Source organism: Leuciscus leuciscus, assembly GCF_965113295.1.
Source record: "Leuciscus leuciscus genome assembly, chromosome: 23".
NCBI classification, from domain to species: Eukaryota; Metazoa; Chordata; class Actinopteri; order Cypriniformes; family Leuciscidae; genus Leuciscus; species Leuciscus leuciscus.
Genome location: NC_138747.1, coordinates 15,214,349 through 15,237,801, shown reverse-complemented (window position 1 = coordinate 15,237,801; position 23,453 = coordinate 15,214,349). Strand labels below are relative to the sequence as shown.

Below are 23,453 nucleotides of genomic sequence, written 5' to 3'. Positions count from 1 at the left end.
GTTATGTATATAGGTATGAAACGGCTTCACAAATAGTCTTTTCAACCGTATGATATCAATATTTCTGTTACAGTTATTCATATTATCACAGAAGTACGTGGATAAAAGTGTATAGTTCGGATATTAAAACTGATGTATTCAGTAGCAATAACATTTGAGTTTATACAAACAGATTTTTAAAAAATAATTCAAATTATTTAACATTTTTAAATAGACTGCAGCAATTAACATTTAGTCAGAACCCCTAGTAGATTGTTATTTTGTTTAGTTGCCTGTTTAGAATCGTGGGAGAATTGTGCTATTTGAAATAAAACAAATGAAAAAATTGTTGATTCTCAGTTTATCAAAAATTGTCCATTTAAGGGTCTAATAACTAACAAAACGAAAATAATCATGACTGTTAACAACAAGGATTTTCTTTTGAAAATACACAAATGGCAAGGTGTACTATTTAGGGATGCACGATATATCGGCCACCATATCGCCATCGACTGATAAATGTTCATTTTTAATGGTATCGTTATTGGCCCGGTAAGAAAATTTGGCCGATATATTACAACCGATAAATAATGGATTATTTCCTGTAGCTGAGACACTTCAGATGCGCACTGTTCGCCATGATGGTTTTGAATAGCTTGAAATAAGATTGGAATCACTTCTAAAAAAGGAAAATACAACAAAGTGCAACATGTGCTGTCATATAGGCTACATACAATTATAATGAGAAGATTATAATTGTGTGCATGAGACATGGATTTTAATGGTGAGACTATTGTTTTTGTAATCAGGCTCTCAAAAATTATATATCGGTTATCGGCTTTCAAATATAAGGAATTATCGGTTATCGGTATCGGCCAAAATGTTCATATCGGTGCATCCCTAGTACTATTGTTTTATTTAACAGTTGGTTTCTTTGCGTTTAGGAAGATCTGTCTCCACTGTAAGTGCCCTCGTGAGGAGCATGTTGTGACCACCATGCCTCTAGAGATGGAGAAGACCGTGACCAAGCTGATGTATGACTTCCAGAGGAACTCTACATCCGACGATGACTCCGGGTGTGCTCTGGAGGAGTATGCCTGGGTGCCACCCGGACTCAAACCTGAACAGGTAACGCTATTTACTGCCCTGTACCCAAATCATATTTATACTTCCATTTCATAGTTTAGGGTCAGAAATTGTATTTATAAAAAAAAATATATATATATATATATATATAATAAAAAATAAATAAAAAAGTATTCAGCAAGGATATGTTAAATTGATCAAAAGTGACATTTTAATAATCTAAAGAAACCTACTCCACTATAAAGAAGAATTTGTGGAATGGAAAGTTTCCATAGATGTTAAAGGTTCTTAAAGGAACCATCAGCGCCATTAAATAATCTTTATTTTATGTATTAAATGTATTCAAATTATTTTTGAAGGATCATGTGACACTGAAGTAATTGGTGCTGAAAATTCAGCTTTGCCATCATAGGAATAAATTACATTTTAAAATATATTAAAATAAAAGTTATTTTAAATTGTAATTTTTGTACAATATAATTTTTGATCAAATAAATGCAGCTTTGATGAGCATAAGAGACTTCTTTCAAAAACATAAAATAATCGTACCAACCCTAAACTTTTCACCGGCAGTGAATTTATTTTTTATTTTTTATGGATTGATAAATGGAATGCAGTGTGTTAAAGACAGTTTTTACTTTCATCGGTATGTTTAAAGAAGCATTGAGGCATTCTGCATGAAATTTCGACAAGGTTTTAAACGTTTGGAAGTTAAATACCCTTGAGATGAATGCCTCTTTATGATCACTCATTCCTGCTGCACTGATTTTTGTTACTATAGTGATGCCCTGCTTCAGAAGGTTGGTGTATGAAGTTTATAAGGCACCGGTGTGTGTAGAGCTCTTTATGGGCCAGTGAAATCATTTATAGATGTGAGTTTAATTTTCATGATGAACTGAAGAAAGTCTTAACGCAACAGCAAAACGGGTCAATAAGTAATAAAGCACCTCCACCATCTGCAACGGCTGTCGGCCATATTGTGTCTCTGGAGGTCACATGATGTGCTTCTGATCAGCTCACATTTGCCAGACTGAACGATCCTATCTAGGAAAGATAATGAAATTGATGGTCGACGTTAGACTGATATATTATGAAGCCTTTTTATCATCTCTTGTTTATTATAAATACTTGATAAAAATGATGGGAGCTAGTGTATATAGTAGAATAATCTCCTTTAGATATTCTGTATTATACTGATAAATGATTCTCTAGGCTGTATTCCAAGAACCCCTGGTTTGTAGTGGCTCTGGTTTAAGTCAATACCAACAGTTTTGCAGCATTCATGCAGATGGATGGGAGGAAGTTGCTGGGATACAAGAACTCGGTGTCCATGCATGTTATTAGCAAGCTATTAATTATGCCTCTCTCTGTGCTTTGAAAGCTGGTGTCTGCAGTTTCACCCAGAGACAGTGATTACCTCAGGCCATGACAAATTAGCTTTGCTTAGACATAGAGTGGAAATTTAGGCCATCCACGTCCATAATAAGATAAGATGGCAGATCCCTGCTGTGCATTTCAGAACATTTGGGATCTGGTTTAGAACAAGAAATCTGGGTTCACTTTATTTTAAAATGCATTCTGTTGAGTATAAGTAACATTGTTCCTACATGTCTACCAACTCTATTAGTAGACTGGTTGGGTTAGGGTTAGAATAAGTTGACATGTAGTTGCAAAGTTACTTATAGTCAGTAGAAATGTCTGTTGGAGGTCCATCACAATAAAGAGTTAGTAGATATTAAGCAGACAGACTACTAAGGCTTTAGTGAGAGTTAGTTGCAATGTAGTTGCAAAGTTACTTATAGTCAACAGATGTTCAAAAGGGACCATCAAGTACATGAAAACATGATTTGCTTTAGCTGAGGTGTTTAGGAACTGATTATTTGAGCTGCTTGGGCAAACTTTTAAATCTGACCTTTGCTTCATTTCTTGGATTCATTTGAAAGATTCAATGCCTTGCAAAGTCATTATCCACCAAAAATGTTTCACAAGACACCAACCTTGTTTGTTTCCAAAATCTCTCTGACACATGCTTACATGAGTGAATTAGTCGAGTCATCCAATTATCTGTTTTTAGAAATGTAATGGTCCATCATTTTGAGTCAGCTAAGCAGATCCATGTTGATCCAAATACATGTTGAATACAAATGACTCTTATGAACTGGTTCGTTTTAGTGAATCAAGAATATACTACGTAAACCATGTCTGATTTACAATCAGTTGACTCATTCTTTTTTTATCAAGTGTCTTTTAACAACTGCACTAACATTTAAATTATTCATTTGATACAATGCACTTGTGTACATAAGCTTTTCTTTACATTGTCAAGTCACCTTTATTTATATAACGCTTTTTACAATACAGATTGTTTCAAAGCAGCTTTACAGTGAAAACAGGAAAATAATGTAACAAAGTTTGTTTCTAGAAGAAAATAGCATCATAGTCCAGCTTAAGTTCAGTGATGGTTCATTTTTGTTGTAAAAATAGTTATTAGTTTATTTATATAGCCGCTCTGGAGAAAACCGTGATGTCATCGTCCATCTCAGTTCAGTTCTCATATAATGGAGGCAGATCAATAATATTGTTGAATATTAAATGTCCCCAACTAAGCAAGCCAAAAGCCAATGGCAACAAAGGTGGAAAAAGGCGACAGTGGCAAGGAACCAAAACTCCATCAGGTGACAAAATGGAGGAAAAAAACCTTGGGAGAAACCAGGCTCAGTCGGGGGCCAGTTCTCCTCTGGCCAACGAACAAACAGTATATGATTATGATTCAGGCAGCATTATAGGTCAGAAGTCAGATTGGATTGGAACATTCAGAATATTTATCCTGTTCCATCTCATTGTATTTAATTTCTGTAATTACACATATAATTACACTGGTGTTGACCCTTCCATTACCCCTTAACCCTAACCATACCACCAAACCTGTCCCCAACTTACCCGTGCTCTCCCTCAATAGCAGCAAAAGTGTTTTGCAATAACACCTTTGTGAGCCAGTTCTTTTAATGAATTTATTTTTACTTCAACAAATTATGGTGCATATTTACTGTGTCATCCAGTGTATGCTATGCCTCCTTTCTCTGTTCAATGGAAAACAGCTGTCTGGGCTCTGGTTGGTTTGCCCTCAAATCAAGAGCATTTGCATTTTCTTCACCCTCTCTCTCTGTCTGGCGCAAAATGCAGTTGCAAGATCCCTTGACACTGGGGCGGGTTGCCAGATCCCTTCCTGCTGATTATAGTTATTTCCACAAGCTGTTCCTCTGTGTGAGTGCTTTGGGCTCTGGGTCCATGTCCTTCTGATCGCTGCGTCACAACAGTTCTTTTGCTGGCCCAGGGAGTGTGTTATTGTTGGATGTCTCCACTGTAATTTACCAGGACCAGACCACTGTTGGTGTTCCGTGTAATTTTTCAACTATCCCAAAAGAACCTCTGCACGAGTCCTTCAGAAACCCCTTGCTGACACTGTACCGGCCAACACAAGCAACGGAAGAGCAATCAGCTCGTTTAAAGAGACAGCTCCTTATTACAGCGAGGCATTAAACACCGGACATGGATGGGGCTCTGAAAACAAATCCCACGCATTACAGAAGAAGCTGATCATTTTGTTTCAGACCGTATCCCAAATGTATCCTGGCTCTTGTAAAACACATTTTGATGGGACTCTGAGATAAGCAGTATTTCATCTGTGTCTTTACGTATCATTCGTTCACGCTGCTTGGTAAAAACACAATCTAAAGTAAAGTAATAATATGACATTCATGTTGTTCTTTAAAGCTGAATGTCATTTTTGCACCCCTAGTGACACCAAATGTAACTGCAATCTGTTTCAATTAAAAGTACGATTAGTATTTAGTCAAATTATTAGCTTTTGCTGTTGTATCAGTTGCTGTGAAATTTCATGTGTAACAGCAACTGATAATTAAAATAAGATTTAAAAATAAATCTAAAAACCGGGTGTTATATAGGCTATATATCTTTTTTTACTACTTTCTTAGAAAACAGTAATTATTTTTGGAGCAGTGTTATTTTTATATAATTCATATAACTATATAAATATTTAATAATATTTTGAATTAGCTTTTTTATTATAAAATGTATTTTAATTTTAGAATTTAGTCAATTTAATAAGTAATTTCATTATGCTCTGTCTTTTTTGTTTGTTTTTTTAAACATTTCTGCATAACTTTAATTTTAGCATTTTTGATTTTGTAATATTAACACTTTAACATTTCAATTTTTTGTGTACGTTGTTTTAGTTCAAATTTTTTTCTAATTTATTTGATTTTATTTTCACTTCATTTAACAAAAGCTATTTTTTGCAGATATGTTCAGACATAGTGAAAACACTGCTTGCTTAGGCTTTATTTAATTACAGTTTCTCAGTTGTATTCAGCACTGTTTCTTATTCCTGGTTGTTGACAGAGGCAGATGGCCCCTGCTTTATATCAGATTAAGCCATTAGGCCATCAGATCTGTGTAATAGGTTTGGACGGGTGGTCTCAGGATGCAAGAACCTTATTATGGCTCCTGCTAAGTCTGGATTCTTCACTGGCCTGTTTGCGTTCCAAAAAGTCAGCCACGAGTCTACACACAATTATATTATAGTGTAATGTAGACTCATGCTCTCATTATTTGGCCAATTATAAAATGAAATGTGTGATGTGATTACACTTAAATTTCATTATGTTGATTAGACAACTGTGATAATGATAATGTCCATTTTCATTCAAAAATGTAAAGCTACGGTTAATTAAGCTGGGATGAGATCTGGATATGCATTCTTATCATCTTGAGATAAAGGGTCCTCCATTTAAACACGTCAGGGGGGATAGAAGGGGCCGATTCCATTAACTCGTGCATTGCTCATCCATAAATCACTCTGACTGTTATAGCTGCGTGTGTGAAAGGCGAGGACCTTGGGCGAAATAGGGGGAAGGGGTTAACACCAACAGGGATATAGAAACAGTCTCACCCAAGTGCCAAAATCCAAGTGTTTGATTTAACAAACCATGTGAAAACAAGACTTGGTGGCCCTCAGACCTTCTGGTGCTTTATTACTAATGTTTTATCATATTTATTTATTTATTTTAAGAATAATCATAAAAATATGTGTCAGTAATAGTAATTTACTAGTTATTCACCCCTGTGTTTGTGACTCGCAAATAACAAACTGTGTAATAAAATGTATTATTATTATTATTATGCATCAGTTTACTAGCAATAATCGCATTAAAGAAATTCCCCCTGCATTTGTGATTTTGGCACCAAGTACTTGCTGTTTTATTTATTTGCTAGCATGAAATCACCCGTCCAATTTGTGACTACAAACCACTTGAAAACAAGACTTTGTCCCACTCAAACCTGCTTTTGCAAAATTTCCTTTATGTATTTTAACGATAATAATAAATTAATATTATTTTTATTTAATTTACTATCATGAATTTAAGTAATTCAGAGCTGATATTGTACTCCAATGTCATTCCAGGTACATCAGTATTACAGCTCTTTGCCAGAGGATAAAGTACCATACGTGAACAGTCCTGGGGAGAAGCATCGCATCAAACAGCTTCTGCATCAGCTTCCCCCACACGACAATGAGGTAAGATCAGCTTGGGCTCTTTGCACGAAAAGGTCACCTCTCAAAAACCATGTATGTTTGTGCGTGCCATCATTTTTCACACGTGTCTGTCCATATTTACGCGACACCACTGACCTGAGCTCTTGTTGTGCAGGTGCGATACTGTAACAGTCTGGATGATGAGGAAAAACGAGAGCTGAAGCTCTTCAGCAACCAGAGGAAGAGGGAGAACCTGGGCCGCGGTAACGTCAGGCCCTTCCCGGTGACCATGACTGGAGCCATCTGTGAACAGGTGTGCAAAGTGTTCATTTGTGTGTGTGTGGCATTTGAATGAATCATAGTTTGGGGTGGAGGGTGTTGTGGCCACAGGAAGAGATCAGCTTCAGTGGTTCATTGAAACTGGTAGTTTTGTTCTTAGCTGCTTATTTTCATTGTCGGTTTTAAGGCTTCCTCTATAGGTTTTATGTGTAAGTCCACCTGGGATGTCATGTTAGTGCCAGTAAGTGAATAAGAGCTGAATCTAAGCTGGATATGCATGTCTGTGACCACCTGCCTTGTTTCTCTCCCCTTCTGTTACCTCTCAGGAACAGATGTCACACTGACACAGTTTGGCTTTTTTTGGTGTATTTTTTTAAATGTATCCTCTACTGTGACACTCTTAAAGATATAAGCCCCCATTTAGCTCCCAGTGCTGTTGAAAAGATGCATTTTTTCCAATAAATATTGGTCTCGAAGGTGACGGGCATGCATCTGCCTGGCCCATTAAACATTTGCTGACTCTCCACATAATGCAAGATATTGTGAAATGCTGAACGAGACCTTTAATGAAGAAACCAGCTAATGTCAGCTGTTCCTTTATATATAGCAGATAGAATATGGTGGCCACTTGTTACAAATTCTTTCTTTTTTTTCTTCTTTTTTTTGCTTTGTCTGTGGATATGCAAAAAATACACACACTTTCATACATAAGTTTGGGATTGGTAATTGTAAAGAAATGAATACTTTTATTCAGCAAGGATGCATTGTAATGTAATTCATGTAATGACGCTGAAAATTCAGCTTTGCCATTACAGGAATAAATTACATTGTAAAACATATTAATATAGAAAAAAGTTATTTTAAATTGTAATCATATTTCACATTATCACAGTTTTTATTATATCTTTGATAAAGTTAATACAGCCTTTATGTGCAGACTTTCAAAAACATTCAAAAAAATTATTCTTAAAAAAAGAAAAGAAAAAAAATGGAAAATATTTTTTTCCCCATTTTAAACTCCCTCTATAAGCATGTAGATTAAAACATATTTTAGTTTTATATCTAATCATTTGGTGGACAACTAGTCGATCTATAAACACATCTGTTCATAATATTAGAGTCAGAAAAGATAATGAGTATTGATTTAATCTTGTACCCTGCTGCTAAATGACCTATAAATGTCAACAAGACTCTTTTTAACCCTTTAACTCTCTCACATTTTTAGTGTGGGGGACAGATAAACGGAGGTGACATTGCCGTCTTTGCGTCACGTGCGGGCCACGGGGTGTGCTGGCACCCACAATGCTTTGTGTGCAGCATGTGTGACGAGCTGCTGGTGGATCTTATCTACTTCTACCAGGACGGGAAGATCTTCTGTGGTCGCCACCATGCTGAGAGACTCAAACCTCGATGTTCGGCCTGTGATGAGGTTAGATAATCTCACCCTGCTATTACAAGACATGAACCTCTTAACATTAGTATGTATCTTGTACGTGATAATTAACCTTGGCTGTCTAATGTAAAACTGCAGATATTTGGAATATAGTCCTTTTTAGGACTATTAAAAAAACTGCTAAATGGCACAAAATCACTCTTGTGAATCACTCTTTTTATTAAGGTATTTTTCAAGGAAATGAGGTTATGAATGTCCTAGAGTTTTAACATTGAGGAAATGTCATCATCTTAAGGCGTGGTCACATTAGCAAAGCTTTTCACAGGTCCATTGTCAATAGTGTAGCGATACATGAAGCACCGCTTACTTAGAGGTCACTTCCAAAACAAGCAGCTTTATATTTGTTGCGTGTTAAAAGTAATTCCGATGTGAAATCCATACAGGGAAATGTTTTCACTGTACATATGGATTCTTATTGAGAGGACTGCATTTAGATGCGGTCACGTATACCATTGTTCGCAAAAAATCCAGTCATCCCAAGAGGAATCCATGCGATCAGGAGTTTCCCCTCGCAGGGTTTTCTCATTTTCAAGATTACGTGAATTTGCCACATTTTATCCGACAGAAAACTGCTAGGTTTAAAATGACTTTTCTGTCTGCAATGTTTCATACATCTCTACGCCATTGACAGTAGACAATGGACCTTTTTTCGTTGCACTTTCAGTAATGTGTCCGCAACTTTTCGCTGTAAATGTAACCGCACCCTTAAAGTGCACAAGAAAAACGAATGCTTTAAATCTTGTCAAATGCAATCAAAATGGAGGTTGTCTCTCATTGTGCAGTTAAAGATTAAACTGAACGAGCCTTGTTTTTCTAGTTCCCATTTTATGTAAAGACAGCTGAATACATTGCATGATTACCATGGTTACAGAACTTCATCTCTATAGTGATAATGGAGTTACTGCTCTGCTGCAGCTCAGTCTGTTGCCTCAGCAGAGCCTTTAGCTTCAGTCCTGTCACTTCCACTGCAGAAAAGTGATCTCTCTTTTCTCTGCTTCTGTCTCTTAGATCATTTTTTCAGATGAGTGCACAGAGGCAGAGGGCAGGCACTGGCACATGAAGCACTTTTGCTGTTTCGAGTGCGAGACGGTTCTGGGCGGCCAGCGTTACATCATGAAAGAGGGCCGGCCGTACTGCTGCACCTGCTTTGAGTCCCTGTACGCCGAGTACTGCGACTCCTGCGGGGAACACATCGGTAAGAGCCCATCTATCAGTGCCGACCTGGAATCCCCTCAGCGTCCACGTGCGGCCGGTCCGCTTTGCTCTTGCCGAAATTGCACCGTAGCAAATGCCAAGAGACGACTGACCTGCTTTTTGTCTATCGTTAAGATATTAAACATAAAGAGCTTGCAAGTTGATAGTTTAGTCTGGCGTTCACGTTCAACGTTTTGGCAGCTTGTTTTGTAGAAATTTAATCCGGAATTACTTTCCACACAGGGCCACAGAAAGTAATTTCATGAAACTGATTATAAACAGGAAGCATCAGTGCGGGTTTTCAAAACATATGTTGTCCATTAGAGCGCGGCTGCTTTAGAGCTGTGATTAAAATCGAATGTATTTCTGCAATATGTGGCACACCGTATAATCAGCATTCTCCAAACACGTCTACACCTCTCGAGAAGGATGCAATCCTTCAATGACATCTTTGTTCTGCATTTGTTTACTTTAAGTAGCTGTCATTTAAAATCCGCTCGATTTTAAGCTTATGCAACTGTAACATGCATTAAAATTTTCACAGTGTTGTTAAGTACTCTTATGTCATGTCTAAAGGATTACTCTCTTGTGCATTTGCTGCAATGCAATAGAGAAGTCAGTGACATGATGCTAATTTTATTTTGTCCTGCCTATTATTTAAAAAATACACTAACTGCAAATCATATGGACAGTAACTTGAATAAAGCTCTTCTGCGATGGTTTTAATTTCCGTATTAAGCTTAATTTTTCTGTATACGTTTTAAAAAGGGCTTCACTGCTAATATAGTCGTTTTTTTCTGCTTCACTTCAACTTTTGCAAACCATTAAGAATGGGTGTCAAGGTAAAAAAAAAAAAACATAGGCCCTGTTTACACCTGGTATTAAGATGTGTTTTGATCAATCGGATCATAAGAAGACGACGGAGACACATACCCATTTACACCTGGTGTTTTAATCCGTCTCTTTTGTCCACTTTCGACCACTTCTGTCCTGATTTCTTCGAAGGGAGGGTAGATTAATGGGTTTTTTCAGATCTTTCGATCTAATGAATCTAAGGAAATCGATCTAAGGAAATAAGATCACGCAATTTAAATATGAACGCAACGGGAGACAACAGAAAAACAAATGGAGAGTAGCAGCTTTCGTTTCTGCTATGACATCCGCAAGACTAGGTGAACGCGGTGAGAACGTTGTGCTTGGTACGTTTTTCAAACCAAATTTGGGTCTTCAGCCAACTAAGTTGTTCCCGTGTGGCTAGCACACTTATAATGTTTACTCATTAGGTCAGTAGGCGGAGAGCAGGCGGTCTCTGGTGGCTGTTCGAATGCATTCAACCACATGAGCGTTTACATTACGAAAGCAATCCAGTCGAATGCGTTTTCGACTACCTCTGGAAGTGGTCTAAAGTGGACAAGCTCAAAACGTTTCAGACCCCGTTTACACCTGTATTTAGCATCGTCCACTTGTGATCCGATCGACCAAAACACATCTTAATACCAAATGTAAACAGGGCCTTTCTAAAAACTGCATTTTAACTTGAAAAATATATTTGAACATGGAGCTAGCATGAATTCAAAGAGTACATTGGCATGTTTTAAACTAGATGGTTTTTCCTTTTCTGTATAGTAGGCTTTTTTGTGTCATTGACCCATAGTTTATGAGTTTTCATTTTGTCCATAGGTGCTTATGACCTGTGTGTAATGGATGTCCTCTTATTGTGCAGGTATTGACCAGGGTCAGATGACATATGATGGCCAACATTGGCATGCCACCGAGGCCTGTTTTAGCTGTGCTCGCTGTAAGAAGTCCCTGCTCGGTCGTCCTTTTCTACCCAAGCAGGGTCAGATCTTCTGCTCTCGGGCATGTAGCATTGGCGATGACCAGAACGGCTCTGATTCGTCAGATTCTGCATTCCAGAGCGCCCGTTCACGTGAGGCCCGGCGCAGCAGCTCCAAATCCAACAAGAGCAATAATGGTGGTAGTGGAGGAGATGGGAACCAGGGAGGGAAAGGTTCAGCCGGGCGTTACTCTGCAGATGTTGACCCACTGTCCCTGCAAATGGATTTGCTTAGTCTGTCCAGTCAAACGCCCAGCCTGAACAGAGAATCTCCATCCTGGAAGACGCAGGCTGAGATGTATGGGTACGAGAGCCGTAATGAACTCTCTTCAAACCCTCTTCATTTGCTCAGTCAGTGCAACATCCGGACTTCCTATTCCTCAAATCTGTCCCCTGGTCACCCAGCAGATCCAAGGCCTAAAGAGCCTGTTGCCTCCAAGAGACCCCCTGTATCTGCTCTCAAAGGACAGTCTTTGAATGAGAACTGGTTCCAACAGGGACCAGAGGACTATTACCAACCTGCACTGCGATCACAGACGAGCTTTAATGAGGTTCCACACAACAGCTTCATGGATAAGCGCTCAGTGAGCCTGCATGTATTCCAGAAGGAGAAGGATGTGGGACCACAGATGGGCCGTAGCAGGAACCCAATTAGTGCACTTGGTTTTAGCGAACAGCTCACACCACTGGAGCAGACACCACATGGCTCTATGGAGTCACTGGCTTTATCTAATGCTACAGGTATTTTATTGTTATTTATTATTATTATTATTGTATTCATAATTTTTTCTTTATTTAATTTACTATCTACCAATCAAAAGTTTATGGTTATTAAGATTTTTTTTATGTTTTTGAAAGACGTCTCTTATGCTCACCAAGGCTGCATTTTTTTGATAAAAAAAAAAAAAACGTAATATTTAAAATAAGTCTATTATATTTTAACATATTTTAAAATGTAATTTATTCCTGTGATGGCAAAGCTGAATTTTCAGCATCATTTCTCCAGTCTTCAGGGTCACATGATCCTTCAGAAATTATTCTTAAATGCTGATTTGCTGCTCAAGAAACATTTCTTATTATTATCAATGTTGAAAACAGTTGTGCTGCTTAATATTTTTGTGGAAACTTTGATGCTTTAAGTTCTTTAAAAAAATCTCACTGACCCCAAACTTTTGAACAGAAATTCTATTTATATTTTGATTGAGCACTGAAAATGTTAAGGTTATCATTTAGTAGTGCTTGCCTCAGCAGTTACTATTGTTCATTCTTGGGATTAGGGATTTTAACAAATCTAGTTTATTATTTTTCAACTTTTTCTTGTACTGTCACTCAGTTTATAAGGCAAGAGAATATTACAGCTGTCTTACATGTTTGATGTCTACAGGCACCTCTGCAGATGGCGGCAGTAAACGGCAGGAGCACTTGTCTCGCTTTTCAATGCCAGACTTGAGCAAAGATTCCGGCATGAACGTGTCTGAAAAGAGCAACATGGGCACCCTCAACTCCTCTGTGCAGTTCCACAGCTCTGAATCTCTGCGCAGCCTGAACTCCGCACAGCCCTACCTGGAGCTTCAAGCCCCAGTTCAAGTCAAATACCCTGTGCAATACTCCCGTGAACCTCCTGGAATTAATGCTTTACCGCCTGGTTTTGCATATCAGGAGGAAGATTGCGCAAGTTTGGTTAGCAACGCCAACAACGCCCGTCTACCACCCATGAGTGAACGGACCCACCGTCGAAACATCGACCGCGAAGAGCCACGGCGTCGACACCACCACCACCATCATTCTCGCCGCTCCAGGCGTTCCCGTTCGGAAAACGCACTTAACCTCGCTGCCGAGCGCCGCCCAGCTGCGAAACGATCTCAACTTCATGTTCGTGAGGATTATGACCAGTTCCCTCCGCCCCGTGGGTCACGGGACCCCTACGGTAGTGGAAGTGGCAGGCTGAGACAGCAGCCTTTCAGACCTTGCCCTCGGACAACCTCCGACCTCACGCTTCAAAACCCCGCTCTTCACCGACACCAGGGCCCTTATTCATGGGACCAGTACGATTACGATGACGATTGGTGCTCGACCTGTTCCTCATCTTCCGAGTCAGAAGATGAAGGGTATTTTCTGGGTGAGCCAATTCCCAGACCGGTCCAGCTGAGGTACATGACCAGCGAAGAGCTGCTACGCAAATACAACTCTTCAGGACTCGGCGCAACCAGTCAGTTCGAGAGCCGAGGACAGTTACACACGCGCAAACGTAGGAAAAGCAAGAACTGCATTATCTCATAAAAGTCACACCTGCTGCATCATGCACAACCTTGCACAAGATTTTACCCGTCAATATAGTTTGAAAGGCTTTTCGGTGTTGTGAGGCTATCAGTGAATTAAACGCAGTAATTTAATTTGTTCATGGCTCAATTGCATATGCATGCTTTCCCATGTGATATTTACAAATTATTCTGGATGTTACACTTTTTAGGGACTTCTTTAATCCGCAGCACTGTTGCCACATTTGTTACAACTAATGTGCAATTTTCCGTTATGTAATCCATTCAGGCACAGTGATGTTTTTTGTATGGTGTTTGCTTTGGGCTGAAAATCCCATTAATAAGATGTATATAGGCAACTGAATGAAGAAATTTACTAAGTTAAGGATGTAATGTAAATTATCTGTAAATGATGTACCACATATTTTTATATTTTGTATCAATAGAACCATTTATGTACTAAGCAAAATGTAGAGAAAATAGTAAAGGCATGCACGTTAATTTGCTGATTTTTGTCCTGTATTAGAAATTAAAGAGTATTTCTGTGAGAGATTTGATTGACAGCTCTTGGTTCTTAATCATCAGAGCATTCTGTGATCTCTGACTCAGATTAGACACCAACACACTTGCCATCTGTTCAATGTATCAATGCAAAAGACCACAGAGCAACGAATGATCCAAATGGCTGGCCGCGCTTACTGATACACCTCATTGCTAATGACAGTGCTTTATAAAAATTCAAGGATTAGTTTCGATCTACATCTCCGACTTGGGATTTTAAAAGTGCGGAAATGTTTTTTTTTTATCTCCAGCTGAAGCTTTGCTCTGTGTTTAGATTCTAAACCATCATTGTCAGTTATGCTGCTGTTTAAGCAATAAGATAGGAGACTATTTTACACACACAGATTCAGAATGATATTGCCATCGGACAACCTCTGGCTCTGACCTCACGCTTCAAAACTGCTAGCTACATGGTTTTCAGATATTTATCCATAAACCATGACCACAGTCCCATGTGCCATAGGCCTGAAAATGTATCTGAACTTGTTTAAAAGCGGCAAAGAGTTAATGTCCCCGACAGGCCAGAAACATGAGATGCTTTGCGCTACTGTCTGAGGAATGTTTGTCTTCGTATGTACTTAGTAGTGGTCAGAAGAGTCTTGAAAGAAAGTTTAGATGGCGTTCTGGTATAACCATCTGCATAAACTTGATCTACATTAGAGTTTTTCTTCCTGTTCTATCTCTCTTTCTGTTTCCTCTCCTTTACCTCAGAGAATGATTAATTGGCAATCCTTATAATAGTTATAGAATAAGTATTTGAACCAAATACTTAATAATGTTATGCCAGGGTTTGTGTATTCTGGCAGATATGTCACAATTAAAGGTATAATTATCACAAAAAAGGTATAGTTATCACAATAAAATTGTCATCATTTACTTGCCCTCAGGTTGTTCCAAACCTGTATGAATTTATTTCTTCTGCTGCACACAAAGGAATATTTTGAAGAATGTTTGTAACCAGTTGTGGGGCACCATTGACTCCCATAGTATTCCATATTATGGAAGTCAGTGGTGTCCCACAACTGTTAGGTTACCCATATTCTTAAAAATATATTCCTTTGTGTTCAGCAGAAGAAATAAATTCATACAGGTTTGGAACAACTTGAGGGCTTAAATGATGAGTAAATGAGGACACAATTTTCATTTTTGGGTGAACTATCCCTTTAAAACTGCGTTTACACTGGCACAAAAAATATAAAATTATTTTAAATCGAAACGGTTGATTAGTTTCACTAGCTTTTTGTGAACAACAGACCTAAATTTAAGTGTATTTATTCACTGATAATCTTAACGTGTTAACTACGATCGGTTCATTGAGTCAGCATAAAAATGATGAACGAATCATTCGATTCATTGAAAAGAGTTAAAGTTCGATTCATTCACGAGTCGGATCTCGATACTGACTCGGCGCTTGGAGCTTGTAGGATATTTACGTAACTTACATGTCGGTCTAGACTCTAAGCTAAAAAAAAGTAACGCACGTATCAAGCCTAAAATTGTGATGCTTTTGTGTCCTTTATGGAGCTGAAACATTTAGTTGCCTACACCTAAACCTCTTCAAAACGTCTGAAAGTCACAGGGGTTCTGAACAAACAACATAAGGGTGAGTAACTGCACTGTGACTTTAATGACAGTAACGTTAGGCTATAGTTTATTTTATCAATGACGTGAATGCCGAGAAGGAAGCAGTCTGATTCTTCCATATCGATCAACAATTGCTCAACATCAGAGTGCCACTTCAGCACACGAAACACATTTCTATTTGATGGTTATTTAATGTCACAGTATTTCATTGTGATTTTTGCTGTATGTCAGGGGCAATTTTGAAAGCACGGCAAATTGGCACGGACTGCATGATATAATGTTAAAAATAGCTCCCAGAGGTCTACCGAGGGCTGATACTGCAGACAAAGCAAAACCATGAAATTGTGAAACTGCCCAGGCGTAACTTATAGTCATAATGGAGAGTGTCAGACCTGTCTTAGCTGTTAAGAGACGCCCGTGTCTGTTTTTCCCTGACAATTTCAGATCATTTCGGTCTCCAATCAACCGTGTTACTGCATCCCTGATTGCTGGATGATCATGTGTTTGCAATACACAAATTCTCCTGTCTGTTCTCATTTACCACATTTTAGGTGGCAAAGGCTTGCAACTTGGTCTATTTGTTTTTGAGTTTTGGACATTTTACTTAAAGGTCCCATAATGTACACCTTTCTGAAGTTTTATTTTAGGTTTTGATGTCCTTAAGAATATATATTTGCGGTATAAGTAGCCTACCAAAAACATCCCAATATGTTTTTACAGCTCCTTTCTCATGAGCTCAGAACAGGTCGATTTTGGCCTTTGCAATTAATATTCATGAGCCTCTCTTCTGATTGGCCTGTTATTTTCTGAGTGACGCACGGCCAGGCCAACCACAGGTAGGGTCATGTATGCTGTAGCCTGCTGTGGCTTGGTGATGCTCACAAGTAAGGTAAATAAAACACCTGTAATGATGGACATTGCTGAGGGAAATGTTTCCGGCCTTGTTCGAGCCGGACTCAGACCCCGAATCGGTGACGACAGGAGACAAACAACTTTTTTTTTTGTCAAATTCGATTTAAATCTCCAAAATATGTAGGCTATGTTAATAGCTAGCAGCTAACGTTAGTTATACACTGATTTTGAAACTCTTGACTTAACTGCATTACAATGTAACGTTAGCAGACAGACACCAAATGCAGTAAGCTAATTGCTTTCATACTGATACAGTATTGACATGCATCAATTTCTTTTACAATGTTACTTTTTTCTGTAAAAGGTGTAACTTATTTGTGGTAAATGTGGTAAACTTGTAAAACTATGAACTGTAGGGACCGCAGCATCTTTGAGGAGTAGCTTTCTTTGAAAAACCGGCATTGAACTGTGCCTGACGAACCAGTCACTTGTGAAATATGCAGTACAGACGGTTAAGGTCGAACTAAATTGCTGTAGCGTTTCTGAATAAATAAACATTAGCCACTGTTCTCTTATATTAATGTTGTTCGGAAGCCTGTGCAATGATGTCCTGACGGTGGGCAGTGCTCGGGCTGGTGACTGAGTAGTTCTGACATCACATAAATACGCAAGTCACAATGGCTCGTGAAAAGGCACAGTTACTTTATGCAGGCTGTGTGCATTTGTCTGTGGATTGACTGTTTTGAAACTTATATGGTAGTTTCATAGCCCTTAGACCCCTGTTATCATGAAAAAAAGCAAGGAAATTTCAGTTTTGACTACATGGGACCTTTAATATTATCTATCTTTCCCTTACCTTCAGAGACATTGACATCTTAATGAAATCTTTAATACGATTATAAATGACATGTTTTACCTCACAAGTAATTTTTTCCTTAACCATTTAATTTATAAAAGAGTCCTATTTCGTTGACCAAGAGTTTCTGCTGTCTTTTATTGAAGAAACACCTCATAAAACCAGAAAGAGACTCTTAGAGTTGACATTCATCCCCCTTATGACCCAATATTAATCTGTGGGCCATGACTGCATTAATCTAAGGGCCAGAGTTGAAAGCGGGCATTATACTTAAAACCATTAAAACAACATATATATAAAATATATGAGTTTATAGTCTATCCATCTATTGTGGAAATGAAATGTCGGTTTAGCAATTTGTGGTTAACTTTATGCTTTTAGAGCATTCATGTCAGAGGTAACTGATGTAAAAAGCACTTTCAATGACGTGACATGGCCATTGCAGTCATTATTTGTTGACTTGAGAGAGCCAACTGCTGGTATTCCTATTTAAATATTATTGTCTTTTATCCAGAGATTTTGATGCTTTTTTTTTTTCTGGGGCATTGAAGTTAAAGCCATGAACCTTTGCATGTTTGATTCTAACTGTTGTTTCAAAGCATTTTCTATTGAAGTCATCCAGTTTCAAACTGAAAAATTAAAGATTGAGCAAAATTGGCCTCAGACTACCGGAAGCTTGAAACCACTTGAACAATAGTTGGTCTCATATAGGGTTTTCCATATGGAGTGGTTTTTTGGACCCAATTTAGCTGGGACCAATTGTACTGTAATATGTTATCCTAAAACATTATTTATGTTTGCATGCACCAATTTCCTTCAATCCAAATGAATCCAATCTATTTTCTGAAAGATCTGTTTATTTGAACCTGAAACTTTGCAATCTGCTTCACAGAATTTGTGTACATGAAATTCAAGTATTCTGCATATGTCACCAGAGTGATGTTTGTTGTTTCACCGGAAGGTCCAGTTATGACATTTTCATTAATCATTCAGACGTCAAAAATAAATAAATAAACGTGCACAGTTGAATGGTTCGCTATAAGATTAGCCTAGATTTTAAAGATATTTAATAACCAACATTTTTTGTGTGATATCTAAATCTGTAATAGAGTGATACATATTGACAGTATGTTTAGTCACTGTTCCAAAAAGAGTGAAAAGTTCTTGAGCCTGCTGTTTCTATGGTTACCATATCAGGTGGAAGCAAATTTTGCGAGTGCCTATTTACCAGAGAAAATATGTGACCTGACTAACTTGGTGGTGTATTCAATATACCTATTGAGCAAAAGATGTCAGATATTCAATGTTTATTATATATATAATGCAGCCAGAGACATTGATTCTGTGTTGATTCAATGTTTCTTTGTGCTCTATGCATTTAAAAAGAATATGTGCTTTCTTTTGTTATGACTTCTCCCTCTTATAATTCAAACCCTGTCCTGATCTAAGGTTTCATATTCATTGCTCATTCAGGAGATGTTGAGGTAGACTTAATATGAAGCTTTAATTTCAGTCTGCATGATATTATCCATTGATGAGATTCTCATGTCACCAGCTGGATGTCACCAGTCATACGCCAAATATATGACATCAAACCTCTTGAGGGAGTTATCATTTCAGTCAGTTATGCCAAAACGCATATATCCATGCACAGGAAGCCGTCATGCTTGTAGCTAATTTAAAATACTGTGAATATATTATCAGAAACAATGATCCATGATACAACACATTATCGACAAATACAATAGAGTGGTGCAGGGATGACGTTAAAACCGGGTAGACTAATTTGCCACTGGTTCCCTCAAGATTTTCCTAAGGAATTTTATTATAGGGTTCTTCAATTTACGAGTAAAATAAAGCTTGGTAAACACAACTTGATACTTGAACGTTTTTCTCTACAGTTTAAATTACACACACCCATATCAATAATGCACATTTTGAAACTGTTTTAAAAAAACTTTAGTCTTCCAGGTTTTGACATCATCCCTGTACCCAGAGCCTAAAATTAACACTCGCCACATGCCAAATGTGAGTAAAAATCGGTGTTTGCTAGTATATGAAACGGTGTCAATTGCCAGTTTGCAATGGCCGGTAATTTTTTATGAACTCTAACAATGCAAAATTGTGATAACATGAATGTAAAAAAAAAAGTGAACGAGACAGTTGACAGGGCAGTGTTGCATCGTCACGAAACTATAAGCCTTGCCAATTTAAATATTTGAGCTCAAGAAGACGCGAAAGGGAAGTCAATTTGTGTGGGAAGTTTTCTGTGTGCAAGTTTCCGAAGCGCGTGAATACTGTATTTAGCTCTCTTTCACGTGTTCTTGCGCTTGAACAGACATATTCAAACTAAATTCTACTTGCCATCCTTGTAGACAGTCAGTTATGTCTTAACTGAACGTAAACAGTTGAGAAATAAAGTGCATGTGTAACAGTATATTGGATCCGTGCATTAGCTCTTAAAGTGACGGCAGCCTTATATTCCATTCCTGCTGCTGTCTGTGTTTTTAATGTTAATCAAGCAACAAAAGACAAAGAACAATCACTCATTGCTTTTGGCTGAATCATTTTTGTAACTTTAATAAGGATTAATCAATGTTTCATGGCTGGTAAAAATATTTATGGCCAGTAAATTTTCTTAAAAATTCTAAATTCAAATCCATTCTGCACTATTTGTTTCCATTCAGAAATATCCATACAGCAACCTGTGGTATTTGACCTCAATGACAAATCAATTACAATGAACGCTGTGTGTCTACATTGTGATGCCACCACAGCTAAATGGAGCTATTCAGAGCTCATAATCCTCGGATCAGGAGGTCTCAGGACTGTTTAACATACATAGAGATATTCATTTCTTACTCACACATAGGAGATAATCCCATAGTGCCAAAGGCCCCATGATTTCCAGCTGCAGCCTTAGTCATTTTACAGATATTAATGACCTTACTGAGCTGACCCATCTGTGCACTTGCGCTCATTTACTATGGCATGTTGCCGATCCAAACAAATCAGCTGATAATTGCATATAATTAAAAAATTTCTTCATTCTAAATTATACTTTTAAGGTTTTCTGAATGTGAATGTTCTTGCTGTTTTTTTTGTTTTGTTTTTGTGTGTGTGCGTGTGTGTGTGCGTGCGTGCGTGCGCGTGTGTGCTTTTTGTTGTTGCATAAAAGTAATGTCCGTAATGTAGGATATTTGTATACTTTATCATTTTTACTGCTTGTATTATAATTCAGATGTAATATATATACGATCAATAAGTCATGCAACATAATGTTTTTCTATTGCTTTATCACATCAAAATTATTGAACCAATTTCAACTTAGAAATTGAAGTAACACATAATTAAACATGAAATTTTCACATAGAAAACCTGAAATAGTATTCTATTATTAAAATATTTTTTTTACAGTGCACAAGATTTTAAGAAATGAGCTGACTTGTACAGCCAATTTGATTATACTTAAAAAAAAAAAGAAGGCAACAACTGAACTTAAAAATGTTTTACAGTGTGAATGTTCTAAAAGATGAAAAATGGTAAACGTTGACTGTGAGATGGATATTTGCTTTGCACATTGACCTTGTGATGCATCTGTCTGCACACTCATCTACAAGATTAATGATCGATAACAGTTATGTACTTGATGGGATGGCAACTGAACATTAATTATATGCTGCAGGAATGTTAATGAAGCTAATTATATTAACATTGGCTTCACAGATTCCATAGCATTAAGTCATTCGCGGAGTGGCAGCGATATGACTGGAGAACAAATTACTCGTTGCTGCTGAGTGCCGTGTCAGTATGCCGGTCAGCTATTATTAGTGTGTTCAGCCCCTAATTCATTTTACACTCTCAGAATTGTCCACCACTTAACAAGCCAAGGACACTCAGAATGAACGAAATCCATATGCACACCAGAGAGAGGACTGGTGTCACATTGTAGTTACAATAATGAGCTTTTCATGAGATCATCCCATTGTGTGATTGAGCGGTGACTGCTAACTGGTTGCATTGTTAGCATTTTAGCTGTGTTAGGTTGTCTTAATGGAGAACATAAAGAAGAAAAAAAACAAATGTTGCACTACCGTTCAAAAGATTAGGGTTAGTAAGTGTTTATATATATCATTTTCTTTTTAAAGAACTGAATACTAAATGCTTTCATCTAAGAATTTTGAAAAAAGAAGATGAAAATAATCAGTTTCCAGCACAAATATTTTCAGCCTTGATAATAATAAGAAATGGGTAATTCTACTTACTGTATTAGATTTAGCAAAAATAAACCAGAAGCATATCATATCTCAGCACAGCACAAAGCTAAGAACTGTGGAGTGGCCTATATTTGACCATGTTCTCTCCAGAGAATGTGAAAAAAAGAAGAAGAAAAAACAGAACAGAAAAGCATTTTACAAAAGTGAGTCCTTAAAAAAATGGCAGGCTAAATTTTTTTAATTTGTTGTGTAAAACTTTAGTAATAGTTTTACAAAGTCACAGTATAGATCGATCAAATAGGTTTAAAATGAATCAGAACGTTCAAGTAATCAGTTCCACTGTTTGAAAGGAAACATGGCTGACGACTATATTAACATTGTCATAAAAGAGGTTTACCAAGAGGTAAAATCATAGTTGGTAATAAAGAAAAGTGCTTCTGGTGCAACATTCTCGTGTATCACTGTTGAAGGAATTTAATAACACATCCCTCTTTGGTTCTTATTAAAAGCTGATCGCACTGCAGTGTGTTTTACTGTAACTCTGAAGTGAATATACAGCGCCACCCTTTGGCAGTTGAAAATATTGTATAATGTCCCATAATTTAAATCGAAATGAAATTATGTATAGATGGGTGGTTATTTAATATATGACGCAGGGATTGATTTGTGTTAAAAATAACAGATATATATCAGATATACATATATATATATGCTAAATATATATATGCTGCCCTACATGCCAGAGGCATAATGGGCAGTAAGTAAGTAAATACATTTATATATATATATATATATATATATATAACAGTAAGTTGTGTGTGTGTGTGTGTGTGTGTGTGTGTGTGTGTGTGTGTGTGTGTGTGTGTGTGTGTGTGTGTGTGTGTGTGTGTGTGTGTGTGTGTGTGTGTGTGTGTGTGTGTGTGTGTGTGTGTGTGTGTGTGTGTGTGTGTGTTCAGATGCAAAAGCCTCTAAGTGCCATCTGAAATTTTCTTCTAGAATGATAATTTTTATCAGGCTCGTATATTTAAGTTCAATAATTTAGGCTTTTGCATCTGAACTCGTCCCATATACATATATACATACATGTATATATATATATATATATGTATATGTGTGTACATTTGAGACAAATTATACATAAATAGATTTTTTTAGATTTCAATTATGAAATCTGAATATGAAATTTTGAATAGACTGCACATTTAAAATTATGCAAACATCCATTTTTCATTTCATTTAATAAATTTTTTTTATTTATCAGACTCTTTCATCCAGGATGACTTAAATGAAAAACCTAGCAAAATCTGAAGAAACACCAAAATATATAATAAAGTAATATATGATGCTGTATTATGTAAACTACATATCAGGTCTATTAGGTATATTAGTAACAAGTATCAACATGATTGACTTTGGGTCTGTGAGATTCTGTGTCAAAACCTGTGCCTATTTGAATCTCCTCACTAGTTTCTAACTAGAAATGGGTCATTCCCTTTTGGGAACATTTAAATAAAAAAAGTAGTTCCTATATGATGTGGGATGTCCATAATCATTGATAGTCAGTTAAATTATTCCTCCAGTTAATCCTGTGAAACAGCTGAGGCGGTGATAAAGCTTCTAGTTATGTCAATCATTATTGGTCTATGAAGTTCACATAGTACCTATTAAACTGCTAATGACGCTGGGATGCCCCGTACAGTCTGTCCGGGACTGATAAGAGTCTGTGCTAAACCTTCACGG

At 37.3% G+C, this 23,453-nt stretch overlaps 1 protein-coding gene across 3 annotated transcripts in view; it reads left to right on the top strand.

Moving 5' to 3' along the window:
• prickle2b (prickle homolog 2b) overlaps positions 1–14,193 on the top strand; it is a 78,878-nt gene extending 64,685 nt beyond the window's left edge. For all 3 annotated transcript variants that reach the window (XM_082155245.1, XM_082155247.1, XM_082155246.1), the window contains exons 2-8: positions 924–1,107; positions 6,551–6,664; positions 6,798–6,935; positions 8,127–8,330; positions 9,363–9,549; positions 11,272–12,126; positions 12,770–14,193. In XM_082155245.1, coding sequence (XP_082011371.1) covers positions 976–1,107; positions 6,551–6,664; positions 6,798–6,935; positions 8,127–8,330; positions 9,363–9,549; positions 11,272–12,126; positions 12,770–13,665 — 2,526 coding nt within the window. In that variant the 5' untranslated portion in view covers positions 924–975 and the 3' untranslated portion in view covers positions 13,666–14,193. The remainder of the gene's footprint in view (positions 1–923; positions 1,108–6,550; positions 6,665–6,797; positions 6,936–8,126; positions 8,331–9,362; positions 9,550–11,271; positions 12,127–12,769) is intronic.
• Positions 14,194–23,453: the final 9,260 nt, after the last annotated feature.